The sequence below is a fragment of the Electrona antarctica genome, assembly GCF_951216825.1.
Source record: "Electrona antarctica genome assembly, chromosome: 17".
Classification (NCBI taxonomy): domain Eukaryota; kingdom Metazoa; phylum Chordata; class Actinopteri; order Myctophiformes; family Myctophidae; genus Electrona; species Electrona antarctica.
In genome coordinates, this window is record NC_136798.1 from 17,379,979 (window position 1) to 17,393,677 (window position 13,699).

General features: G+C 45.7%; 1 protein-coding gene across 2 annotated transcripts in view; it reads right to left on the reverse strand.

The window, feature by feature from the left end:
- Nucleotides 1-13,699, reverse strand: part of klhl29 (kelch like family member 29) — a 350,051-nt gene that overhangs the window by 178,888 nt on the left and 157,464 nt on the right. For both annotated transcript variants that reach the window (XM_079527067.1, XM_079527068.1), the window contains one exon: nucleotides 1,538-1,685. In XM_079527067.1, coding sequence (XP_079383193.1) covers nucleotides 1,538-1,685 — 148 coding nt within the window. The remainder of the gene's footprint in view (nucleotides 1-1,537; nucleotides 1,686-13,699) is intronic.

A 13,699-nucleotide genomic window follows, 5' to 3' on the forward strand; every position in this document is an offset into this window, starting at 1 on the left:
AGCAGAGTCCAGAAGCAGCACAAAAGCCTCTGCCGGGGATCTGGACCTGATCACTCCTATATCTCCATATATGGAGCTGGCCTGTTCTGACATCACAATGATTGTTCTGGATATTTGGGCATGCCTGACAAAAAACGCCAAATATGGCCCTATAAGGGACACAGGCATAATAACTGGGTGGGGCATGCATTTCCAACTTGCATTGTTCCAAGTAGGCCAGTGCCCGTTGGGCACCGCTCTAGTATAATATAATAATGTAAATAAAGAAATATGGTAGACAGTGGTTAGCATGTTACTGTCAGTCTGCCACTCTGCGTGGCGCGACATGGCACGTCTCTCTGCTCCCGATAGGTTTGCTGAACTGGCATGGATAGAAATAATAAGGTCGACATCCAAATTAGACCTAGCCAAGGTCACTTGGAAGACTGCTCGTGAAATGGATTTAGCCTAGCTTAGTGGCACAATAAAATAGAACTGATTAAGACTGGGTCGAAACGTCTGCACCGGTGGCACCTAACATTTTATAAGGAGATTAATTAATTAATGTTTGAGTGTGTGAGGGGCAATAATTAATAATGGCCGTGGATTCTTATCCTGATATTTGATGACCATAAAATAGCACGTGTGAGCACACACACACACACACACACACACACACACACACACACACACACACACACACACACACACACACACACACACACACACACACACACACACACACACACACACACACACACACACACACACACACACACACACACACACACACACACACACACACACACACACACACACACACACCTCTCCTAAAGTCACATTGATAGAGCAATTTCTATATGCATGCAAGGCAGCACTGCACACATGTCTAAGACAGTGCATGTGAAGATGGTGTTTGTATGTGTACATTATGCATGTGCATGCGTATGTACTGTATGCATGTGCGTACTGCATTATGTAGGACACTGGCACCCAACATGCTTCATTAGCATGGCCGCTAGCTGCCTCAGAGCCAACAGGGTGTAGTGTGAATTTGTGTGCGTTTTTCTGCATCAATTTGCACACACACACACACACACACACACACACACACACACACACACACACACACACACACACACACACACACACACACACACACACACACACACACACACACACACACACACACACACACACACACACACACACACACACACACACACACACACACACACACACACACAATGTCCTTGCATGCACTTGATCCTACACATTTGCTTGCACACATGTCGAGTAAGTGAGTGAGTGAGTGAGTGTGCCCGTGTGCCTGTGGCCGTGTGTGTGTGTGTGTGCCCGTGTGTGCCTGTGTGTGTGTGTGTGCCCGTGTGTGCCCGTGTGTGTGTGTGTGTGTCCCCGTGTGTGCCTGTGTGTGCCTGTGTGTGTGTGTGTGTGTGTGTGTGTGCCTGTGCGTGTGCGTGTGCGTGTGTGCCTGTGTGTGTGTGTATGTGCGTGCGTGCGTGCGTGCGTGTGTGTGTGTGTGTGCGTGTGTATGTACCAGTGGGCTCGCTCTCTCTGTGCTGTTTGGCAGGGGGCTCGTCTGTGTCCCAGGGCGTAAGCTGGTTGATGGGCGTCTGTCCCCAGCGCACCCCTGGAGCCAGCAGTAGTCCTGGGGTCTGGTTCTCTCCGGGAGATACACCCGATATCTGTCGGATGACAAAACAACAGCGACTGCTCAGCAACATCCTTCTAGAAAAACAACCGTGACCAAAACAGCAACAAGGACCACGGATGGCCCAAGGTGGCCATAGCTGTAAACTGGTGACTGATTTAATTGTCTTACAAATAATTGCGATTGACGATTTAATTGTGCTTTTGGTGTTGAACATTGGACAACATAAAAAAAAAAAAAAAAACATTTCCTTTAAGGCCTCGTAATCAAAAATTGCAAAGGACAGATATGACAAATAACTTAAATATACTATATATAGTATAAGCATAAGAAATGACTGAGATATATATTTTTTAAATGCAATTTCTTTTTAAATAGCGGAAACAGCCAGTAGCGGAAATAGCTTGTACGTAGATCTGCTTTCTGCTTTCTGCTTTTTTCCCCTGACGATTATGCAAATATAAATGCAATTATCTCAAATAATTGCGATTAGACGACTATGTCATAATTGTGACAGCCCATTGTTGGAATGCAAAAAAAACATTGTACAGAATGAATGAATGAAGAACAGAAAGAGGAAACACTACAGCTGAGAGAACACGACCAGTTCAATAGGTAACAACTGTCTCCTGCGTTGTGACCTTTACATGACGTGCAATGTAGTGCATTTAAATAGCATCCGCCTGTTCACCAAGCTGTGATTGTCGTTGCATGCATTCCTTAGAGAACATTAATACCATTATTAAATGGCTCGATTTAACAGAAGTGTTGAATGTAAGACATCCTTATTTTGCACTTGGTGTGCACACAGTATGTCTGGTGTACTGTATCAAGCTATTGACTCCATCCTTCCCTCCTTGATTGTATCGCCGAGAATTCGAGTGGTTCTTGTGTGCTTTTATTATTAAACCCGCCTGGAATCCAAATGTTATGACATTTATAAAAGCTTGGATCGAATGGAAGTGAACTAAGCTGACGGCAAATGCAATATGTGAGATTCCGCCAATAGATCCTTGGTGATACAGTAACAGCATTCTACCGCCAACGAATGTACAGACTGTTGTGCAACTTTAAAACCCAGGGGGTCATCACGACTGAGGCTGCCTGATTGATTGATATACTGTAATAGGCAGAGAGTGATTGCTGATTATAGAGTACAGTCAGTACACATAATAGGAGCAAGAAGGACAGCATAAAATCCACCACATTCAGCAGCGTGAGACAGACCCAGGAGTCCTTGGCTTGAACACAAGCCACCATTTTCGTAAATATTGACAGCAATTGGATTTCTAGCGCGTGGGCCACGTTCAGATCAAGATGCGCTCCCGTGCAGTCTTTGAATGTCTTTGTTGTAGGGTCAATTACACATGGCCCTCACCGACGGCAAATAGCTATTATTCACTGTTGACAAATCCACCACACAAAAATGGAGAGCATTGAAACAGCTGCTTTGCAGGCAGGTGGGAGGGGAAAAATGATAAGAAAAATAAATACCATTCCATTAAAATAGAAAATAAAGTCACAGTAGCAATGTGCAAGTGCAAATCCAACTCCACAAAACCAAACTTAGTTTCTTAACCCATTCAAGACGGGAACCCCATTTTGGTGCTTTATGCATTATGTTATATTTAGCTATTGAAAAATAGCAGATCTACAAGCTCATAGCGCGGCACTGCTATTTTTGAAAAATCATGAAAATGTGGTGCAAATCTTTGATCTTCTGGGGTGTCCCTGGGACAAAACATTTTCAGATTGGAGTCGGCGGCCAATTACATATAGTTTTGGGGGTCCTTGACATGAAAATGTTTGAGAACGACTGACATAGAAACACACAGGTTTTTCAGAAGGCATTTGTAGAATCGTCCTCAGGTCTAAATGGGTTAAACCAAGTCAGGTGAACCCAGAAAGACATCAATTTATTTCCCCCCTCTGGTACGGGCATGAGAAATGTTATCAGGCCAGCCCAGACTGATGAAAACACAGGGTCAATCACCATTGGACCCCACAGCAATATGCTCTCCACCCTTTCTCCAGCGAGGACGCTTGGCCTAAGAGCCAGGCCCAGAAAAAAGGGCAGAGCTGAGGCTCCACCCTTTGCTGGCTCACCCCCAGCCTGCCCTCCGAGTTAATGGAAAAGACCTGGTCCACCCACCTCTGTCTGGCATGTCTGCATCCCCCTAACCCCTTCCGATACTTCCATCCATCCTGCCATCCCGCCATGCCTCAATTTCATTATCCTCTGTGACCTGGCCGTGCGACTTCATCATGCATTCCATTGACAAGAGCACAGCCACACCTCCTGGGGAGATGCCGCGGTCTGACCACATGGAGACCAACGCTCCACAACACACAAACAAGCCAACACACAAACTCTGTGGTTCAACGAATTATGTATAGTTTTAACATATCCCATCAATCCACACCTGGGGTTAAAAATAACACCCGTCCCCTCACCCCAGCTTTAAAGGGATATTCAGTATTTAGATATTTGATATTCCTTTTATCATTCATTCCTATAAATCCCCATTGTTAACTTCAAACTCAATTTGAATCATGTTTAAACCCGTCCTCCTTGGTTCTGTTGACTGCTATATCCCTTCTAATGCGTGAGGGGGTCGTGTTTATTCAATAACCTTTTTTACTTATTCGATTTATTTATTTTTAAAATCTTTAAAAAAAAATATATATATATATATACGGTATATAAATGTCTGTGTTACGCAATGTTCGTGTTTACACAAACACTCAAGATTGTCCATTCATTGTCATTTAATGTTAGGACAACCTTTGGAGGGGCTATCGCCCCTCAAAAATGTAAAAACAAACTGAAAGAACACGGTGCCCTCACACATTAGAAGGCCAATATCAGTCACCAGAACCAACGATAGGTGTTTTCAATGAATCCATCATGGTTAAAATGGAGTTTGAAGTTACAACAATGGGTTTGTATAGGAATTTAGAGTGCCAGAGAGAGAGAGTGAGTGATAGATTGGGGGGCATTCTTAGGGGGCTGCAGCGTTTAACTGACAGGCCAGAGCTTTATGTCCAGCACAACCTGTCTACTTCAGACAAGAGAATGCTGAAATAAATGGTTTAGGCGGGGAGCCCCCCCGCCCCTACCAACACCCCTGGGTGACTCAATACCTCCGAGAGGCAGCTCCAGAAGCTCGGGAGGTAGAATTTGGACTTATTTTTTCTCCTATGCGTATACTCACTGCAACCATTTCCCTGCAACTTAATGAGCACTCTGCGTCCGACCACCACCGCATTTCTTCACCACCTCGCTCTACCTCTCCATGCCGGGGCACAGCCAATTCCTCATTACCTTGCCGCGCTTGCTCCTTAGCCCTGCTCCTCCTGACTACATAATACCCTTCCATAAATATAACTACAAAAACAAAAAACTGAAAATAAAACCCCGGGAGGAAAAAAAAACCCTCGTCTCTACTAAAATGTCAATGCATCAGTAGAGGGTTTTACTGCACTAAGGCGGGGACATAAAAATTTTAAATAAAACAGGAGATGGTTTCCATTCATTGCCATCACAATGCCAGCCTATCCAGCCAGGCCCGGGAACACAAAATGATCAAGGTTAGATAGGGAAAACACACACGCACACATATGCACGCACACATATGCACGGCTGCACGCACACATATGCACGCACACATATGCATGCACACATATACAGTAATGTTTGCACAATTCCACGCACATTCATGAACATGCGGCACACATGCACAACATGTTTATTAACACGCTAGAACTGCAGGCAGTGGCAGGCAGGGTGTTACAGCACGGTACAGTACTACTGTAGGTGCTGGAGCAGCCATCTTCCTGCATGCCATCCTCTCATACTTTTACCCCCCCCCCTCCCCTCCCCCCAACCTGTGCCCACACTCCATCACCCTCACCCACCAATTATCGCCAGCTAGCAGAGAGTTTCCTCTGACTAAACAAAAATCACACTGGAGGAGGAGGAAGAGGAAGAGAGATGGAGGAGGGCAGCCAGAACATTTATTTATTTTCGGGGGGGGGGGTGCCAAGTCGCTATGCAGTTGTTGTCAAGCCAAGCCAGTTGGGGATGTTTTTTATTTATTGCATTTATTTCTATGGTACGCCTGGCTGTGTACAGTGTCACAAAGCCACAGAACAACGCACACACAATGCCCACACATAAACAGCGGCATAAATGCATCCACACGCATAATACAGCCATCCTGCAGTTCATGTACTCCTCATATACCCCCGTGCTCTTGAAAATACTCTGAAAATACATGCATTTTAAAATTGCATGCATACGCATGCCACACCATATGACTTTTGACATACTGTATAATAGCTCACAATAAAGAAGATATATATTTAATATAAGGATTGCACATGTTCAACCCTGAATGAATGAATTTGCACGTGCGCACACACGCACACACACACACACACACACACACTAAGGTCAGGCTGCATACAGAAGCCTCAAGCTGCACTTAATCATGGTTAGAAATGGCTGGCATTCTGCGCAACTGCATACAATTCACCATCTCCCTGTCTTTCTGCATCATAATAAAGGCCTATTATTGCCCGAGGCACCAAAAGAAAAGTGTGGAAAAACACTGGAAAGGGAAAGAGACACGACGGGGGCAGTCTGTCTGCGGACCGGAATCAGCAGAACGCATCATACATCTACAGCCTGTCTGTCTGGTGGCTTTAGAATGAAGCCATTAGGTCGTTTCTAAAAGATAGAATGGGCTCGGTGCTTTGTCTGGCCGTGCCAGTAGATAGACTGCTGCATGGCACAACCAACACCATCGCCGACTCCAGGGGACATCCATTCACACTGACCCAGACATACACGCACACACCCAGTCACCCACCCACACTCCCTCTCACACTCACAAATGTCTCATTCTTCACGAATAATGTGCTAGTACAGTCATATGCCGAGCTGAAAGAAAGCATGCCACCCATCTCCCTCTGGTGCACGCGCACGCGCGCACACACACACACACACACACACACACACACACACACACACACACACACACACACACACACACACACACACACACACACACACACACACACACACACACACACACACACACACACACACACACACACACACACACACACACACACACACACACACACACACACACACACACACACACACACACACCATCTATTTTCCAGCCTGCTGAATAGGAAGAAGGGTGCGGTCACAACCTCGGCACAGAATGCGGGAGATGAAATCAAGACACATCAGGTCTGATGGAATGCTCGTCCACCTCCAAATGGACGGCAGAGACAGTGCGATCATACCGCCTGTCATATCAGCTATTCTCTATGCCACGGCCAAGGCTGACAGCTGTCACCGTGCGGACTCCGACATCGACCAATGACAAGGCAGCGATATTGTGCCTAGCGAAGCCCAAATAAAGCTCCCGGCCGCCATCTGCCATGCGTTACGTGTCTGGGCGCGGGGGGGGGGGGGGGGGTCGTCTGTTACCTGTCGCATGGTGATCAGGAGCCCCGTGTTCTGATTCCTTTGAGACAACCCCCGTCTTCACACAAACAGCAACAACAAGACGCTGCTCAACACGTTATTTGCTGGTGGAGCGAGTCCCTGTGTGTGTGTGTGTGTGTGTGTGTGTGTGTGTGTGTGTGTGTGTGTGTGTGTGTGTGTGTGTGTGTGTGTGTGTGTGTGTGTGTGTGTGTGATGAAGGCCGTAGACTCGTAGAGGACGAAATGTTACATATGTTTTTTCACAGCTGCATAAATAGAAAAAAGCTAGCACCTGTTGAAATAGCCAACTTACAGATGTGCGTGCACCCTATATTTTGTGCGTGTGTGTGTGCGTGTGCGTGTGCGTGTGCGTGTGTGTGTGTGTGTGTGTGATCATTTTGAATTTGAAGGTCAGACAATGTAATGTCAGTTTAATGGTATTATTAAGGCCATTTCAGGTAAAAGTAGACCACGGTTATATGCTAGCGTTGCAGCTGACAGATAAGAACTTGACGTACAAATCCAGTGTCCAGTCCATAGATGGATAGATAAAGTACAACAGACAGACAGACAGACAGACAGACAGACAGAAGGTGCTTTTGAGGGCAACAACGTTACAGCACACACTGATCAAATCAACAAACAAACCACTGTGAGATTTAATAACAGGTCCTGGCAAAATGAGAAAGCGGTATAGAGAATGAACGAGAGAGATGAAGAAAGAAAGAGAGACAATTGAGGGCAGATGAGGGCCTGAGACAGGGTGAGAGAAAATACACACTTGCACGCACACACACACACACACAGTCGCGCGCGCGTGCACACACAGTCGCGCACACACTTATCTGCCCTCTATCTTTCACATACTGTATTCAGTACAAACACACGTTCGCGCACACACACAGGTCAGCCACAATGCCCCTGTGAAAAGATAATCTCATGAAATGTCATTAAGAGAGCTGGCGGACACAATGAGACAGCAGTGTGTGTGTGAGGTACATCAGTTCATTATGTTCTGCCTCTTAAGGCTCGATGTTCCAACAACAGCACGGCGCACAAAGCTCTTTACAGAGAGGAGAGCCACAGGCGCGTTTCACTGCCTCTGCCGACGCCTCTCCACTGGCACGCCGATCGAACAGGGCTTTTAATGTCGGTTAAAATCTTCCTCTGATATGGTTTATATCAATTAAATCTCAAAAGCCAAGTGGATGCACCGGACACGTTGCCGGGATATTCCGAGCAGCGTGACGCGCACGGCTCCCATTATGGTTCAATTTAAAAGGCGTCCAAGAAACAGCACCTCGGCAATCAGCGAGCCATCTCTCTGGGGGGAAACGCCTGTACACAAATTCAATCCTAATCAAAATTTCAATAACAGCAGCAGTCGCCATGCCCGGCTATAATGCGTGCGCTGCAAGAATAATATCACATTGTAATTCCACACCATGCACAAATCATAAGGAACAGTATGGGCGGTGAAAGGAAATGAAATTCTACCCCAGCAGAATGGCTTTTTCTTCTTCCCTGTGGCCAAGCATGGACAGACAAGAGTTTGGCTGAAATGTGGAAGGAGCTAATGCCTTTTTCTTTCCTCTCTGGGAAGAGACTGCGTTAGAGAATGAATGGCAGCGAGGGGAGGTGGGAGAGATTGAGAGGCAGCCAGAGACAGAGCCATCCATCATACAGCCTTGTATCATTTTCTTTGACACATCATTTTCAGCTTTTCTATAAAAGATACAAAAAAATAGAAAAGAGCCACTTCCCTTCTCCCCTACCACGACAAACAGTGCACAAATTTACGGATGTTTTTTAAAAATAATAATAAGGCGAACTCGCTCGCCGTTTTCTTTTCGAAAACGTTATTCACTTACTGTATGCGGCTGCCTTCTCGCCATGGGAGCGTGCTGACACTTAAGTGTGAGGTGAATTTGTTCTGGACTCCCATCATGGAGGAGGTGAATGGCTGAGTCGATGCATGGGGCTGCTGTGTCCAATCTATTAGACTGGAGCATAGCAGAGCATCTCACGCGTAAACAAAGGGAGCTACTTTGCCATTTTTGGCAGCCATCTTAAAACGCAGCGGCGTTCCAACATGGCGAGCGAGCAGTGTGGTGCCATTGGGTAGGGATGGTAATCAGAAGGACCACTGGAGAGGGATATAAGAAGAAACCGAGGTAATATTTCTATCTTAAAGACGTCCAGGGATTACATTTATCAAATGCAAACCAATACAGCAAGCATGCGTGTCCAGCGCATTGTGATACGTATACAATGCGGCTGTTTCATTGCGCATTTACCGGCAAGCATTCTGCATATGGCATTTGAGCATTGTGTATACTGTATCCAAAAACTGTATGGCCAAATGACACACTTATGAATTTATGAACCAATTATGAATTGAAAAACGCAACGCATATCTGTGAGAAACTGACAAGCCTGACAAGTTGATTAGGCACGACTTGCATTCACGTTTTGACAACGCGGCAGTTTTCTTCCCTTTGCCTCGCCTTTTGTCTTCACGATGATCAAAGAGAAACCAAGTCAAAGTGACGTGTTCTCAGGCAATGGGGAATCTCTTCTGGAACAGGACATGTTGACAGAAGTGAAACATCAAGCGATATCCATCCAGAAGAGGTCGCTAACATTGGCTGTTCTAAATCAGTCCCACAACCCAGATTTGCACAACATTTCAATTTACAATGGACCCTTTTCATATTTACGGCATGTGACAGTTTGACCCTTGTTCTTTGTTTAACTTGAACCTTAGCGTCCCTATTCTAAAATCATGGGAAAACAGCAGATCTACAGTTGGAGGCCATCGATATTGTCCTTTTCTTTTTGCTGAGGTTTGCGTGATCTGCGCAAAAGGACAGTTAACCCATTTTGGGCGGGAACCCCTTTTGGTGTTTTAAACATTATGTTATAATTTAGCTATTGAAAAATAGCAGATCTACAAGCTCATAGCGCGCCACCGAGTGGCGTGCTACGAGCTTGTAGGTCTGCTATTTTTGAAAAAACGTGAAAATATTTATTTCAGCAAACTGAAGGATTAAGATGGATTTTTTTTTAATTTTGAGGTCAGGCCTAAATGGGTCAAATGATAAGGGACAATATCGGTGGCACCCAACTGTACAAGCTCACAACACACCTCTCGAAATCAACCGTACGTCCTCATCGTCCTCATCACTTGAAGCAAGTGAAGCTGACTAACAGGGCTCTGGTAACACTGTTCACATTACTTTACATAAACATTGACTCACAACACGTGTCAGATCTGCTATTTTCAGTGAAGATTTGAAAAGGGGGGCTGAAAGGGGCCTAGTATTCAGCCTAGTATTCAGCCCTGCATGGGGTCAACTAAGTGTATAGTTTTAAGTGGCTAAAGAGATGTTTCACTTTAAAAACAATGGGGTCATTTTAACATCTAGTCTGACTTTTGTGTGCACTGACTGCACTCCAGAGTTTTTAAGTTGCTTGGGTCAATATTTAGATATTTAATATTCATTTTATAAGACACTTCTAATATAAACCCATTGAAAAAACATTCTGGTTCTGGTGACTGATAGTGTCCTGCTAATGAGTGAGGGGGCTGTGTTTACTTTTGTTTTTAATGTGATTTTTTTGTATGATGAAAATGTAAATAAATAATAAAAAACACTTTAAGTGTATATACTTTATAGGGGTGTATTTGTTTCTAATATCCGATATTGTGTCCTACTCCTAATTTCCGTGTGTGTGTGTGTGTGTGTGTGTGTGTGTTCAACTGGTCACTTTAGGTCTTGCAGCTACGTACACACACACACACACACACACATACGTACACATACTGTACATACACATGTGTACAGGAGTGGCTACTGGCTAGCACCACTCAAAAAGAGAAAAGAAAAACAAAACATGATGAAAGATAGACAGTTAGGATGTCCATGTACGTATCTATAAGGTGGCTTGTATCCAAAAACTACAACAAACTAAAAGGGAGAGCGAACACCTTCCCGCCTTCACCTTCACCTTCCCTGTGTGAACGTAAAGGGGCACGGTGGCACAGTCGGTAGTGCCGTCACCTCACAGCTAGAAGGCCCGAGGCGGGGTTGGTGAAAGTGCCTTTCTGTGTGGAGTTTGCATGTTCTCCCCGTGTCCCCTAGTGTAGGTATCCTCACAAAAAACATACAGTAATCCTGGTCTCTAAACTACCTCCCCCTGGCCAGCCGGGGCGCCTGATGGAGGGGAAAGGAACTGGTCGGAATAACGTGTTCTTTCCACGTGCTACGTCTGGCCGTGGAAATTCCCCCGTCAAGTGAAAAGAAACAGCTTGGACTCCTCATGCATAGAAGGAAGCATGAGGTCAGTCCGCTGCCCCCCCAGGTTGGCAGAGGAAGTGTAGCGCCCAGGATTACATTAGATAATTGACACTGGGTGGAAAATGGGTTGCAAAAATCGTGGGATAAAAAAAAAGAAAAAGAACGTCTGGTGCGGCCAACAGGCTGGCACTGCACCATGCACCACACTACGAATACAGACTCCATAATTCCCATGTAGCCCCGGGCAAACGACTGAAGGGGAACGGACTGCACTTCCACTGAAATTCCAGCTAAGACGGTCCGACAGCTGAGCAAGCTACCGGCTCAGTGCATGGCTGCACGGAGTGCACGCGTTCCGGAAAACAGGAGCGTGACTGTTGGGGCGTGGCCGACAGGCTCCAGTGAGGAAGCTAGGCCCAGAACCCCCCCGCCCCCCCCCCCGTCTAATATCCCATGAGTGCTCCGAGGTTGCAGTGCGTGCCCTCCAACACTAACTCAAATCCTGCCTCCACTCGGACTCCCTTGTTGTCTTTTCTCTCTCAGATAAGTGGCGGTCTTGTACTGGACAGTGGACACAGGGGCCGGGCTGAGATAGTAATCTTCTGGACATGATTTATCCCAACGCTAAGGGGAGGCAACCGCGCCACGCGTAGTCTCTGCTTCCCAGTGAGATTGAATGTTGATTGGCCATGGGAGCTGCGGCGACTTCCCAGTGTCACAGTAACACCTCCCAGCGGAGTGTGTCAGTGGACTCCACTGCCCTTCATCGTCACCTGCCAAGGGACAATGAGAGACAGAGGTCTACAGGGCCTTGACCTTGGCTGATGGCGAGGCCAGCGCTTAGGGAACAAAAATGTCCACTCCCTGTCACAGTAGCAGCCACTGGGACACAGTGTGTGGGGCTTGTCTGTGGTTAGAAATTGTGTGTGAGTGTGTGTGCACGCACGCGCGCGCGCGTGCGTGCGTGCGTGTGTGTGTGTGTGTGTGTGTGTGTGTGTGTCTCTGTCTCTGTGTGTGTGTCTCTGTGTGTGCGCGTGTGCGTGCGTGCGTGTGTGTATTGAATTAACGGTAACTGGGCATATAGCCATTTAGAGCTAAATAATAAATTGGGTTCATATTGATATTGCAATATGAAAGAACACAATATCTGTCTTGGCAATAATGTAATAGGAATTTTACAAATTCATTTTAGAAAGCGCTCAGTCACTTAGTGAAATACTGACATTTCCTGGCATATAATGCCTATCATACACACATAAATAGGTCTCCTGCATGGAATCAGGTCACCAGTTTCATAGTTTTACAGCATAGCTGGTAAATGTATTGCCACATTATACCATTATTGTATTGTGGCTGCTGAAAGTATAAAGTAATTAAAACTATACTGAACTTGGCCTGTGCCGCGGCTGAGCGGTCCAGGCACCCAGGCCGGTAATCCAGCCTGACGGCGTGCCGCAGGTTCGAGTCCCGAGCCCGTCGGCCTTTGCCGCATGTCTTCCCGCCATCTCTCTCCCCCTTTCCTGTCACATTACTGTTCCCTATCAAATAAAGGCAAAAAAGCCATAAAACATAATCTTTAAAAAAATAACTATACTGAACTTCTGGTTAACCCAATATGTTGTGCATATTGTGAAATAGTATTAAGGGCTGTGTTTGTAAAAACAGAGAGGGGACACTTAACCACTTAATGCAAGCACTTAAGCGTACTACAAAATATTGAAAATAGCCTACCGGGTATCTAGAAACTCTGTGTTGCGTGGTGCAATGTGAGCTTGTAGATCTGCTACCTTTGTGGGACTGTTTAATAAAGCATAACGCAATTGGCAAGTTTGCCCAAAATAGGGATGCCAGGGTGTGGTTAACATACTGTACAATTTGAACTGTTGTTAAATTCTGATATTATAAAAACATATATCAAACATCAGGAAATGCATGTAAATGGTGCATTTACATTTACAGTATTCAACACCTCTCTCTAATGCTCTTTACAATAAACTTTAACAGTAACCCTGGGATCGAACTAGACTAAGCCTTACGATTCCCAAGCCGACGCTTTACCTCCCGCGCTACAGCCACTACTGTATTTAATTCAGTTGGACCAGTCGCAGAAGCAACACAAATATATCTGGATTCTGCGCAGCTACTGAGGCAAAAATAGACAACATCACTCCATTCAGCAGCACTATTACTATATTGACTTTTCATCAAAACACAGCTCTAACAACTAACAAGGCATTGTGTT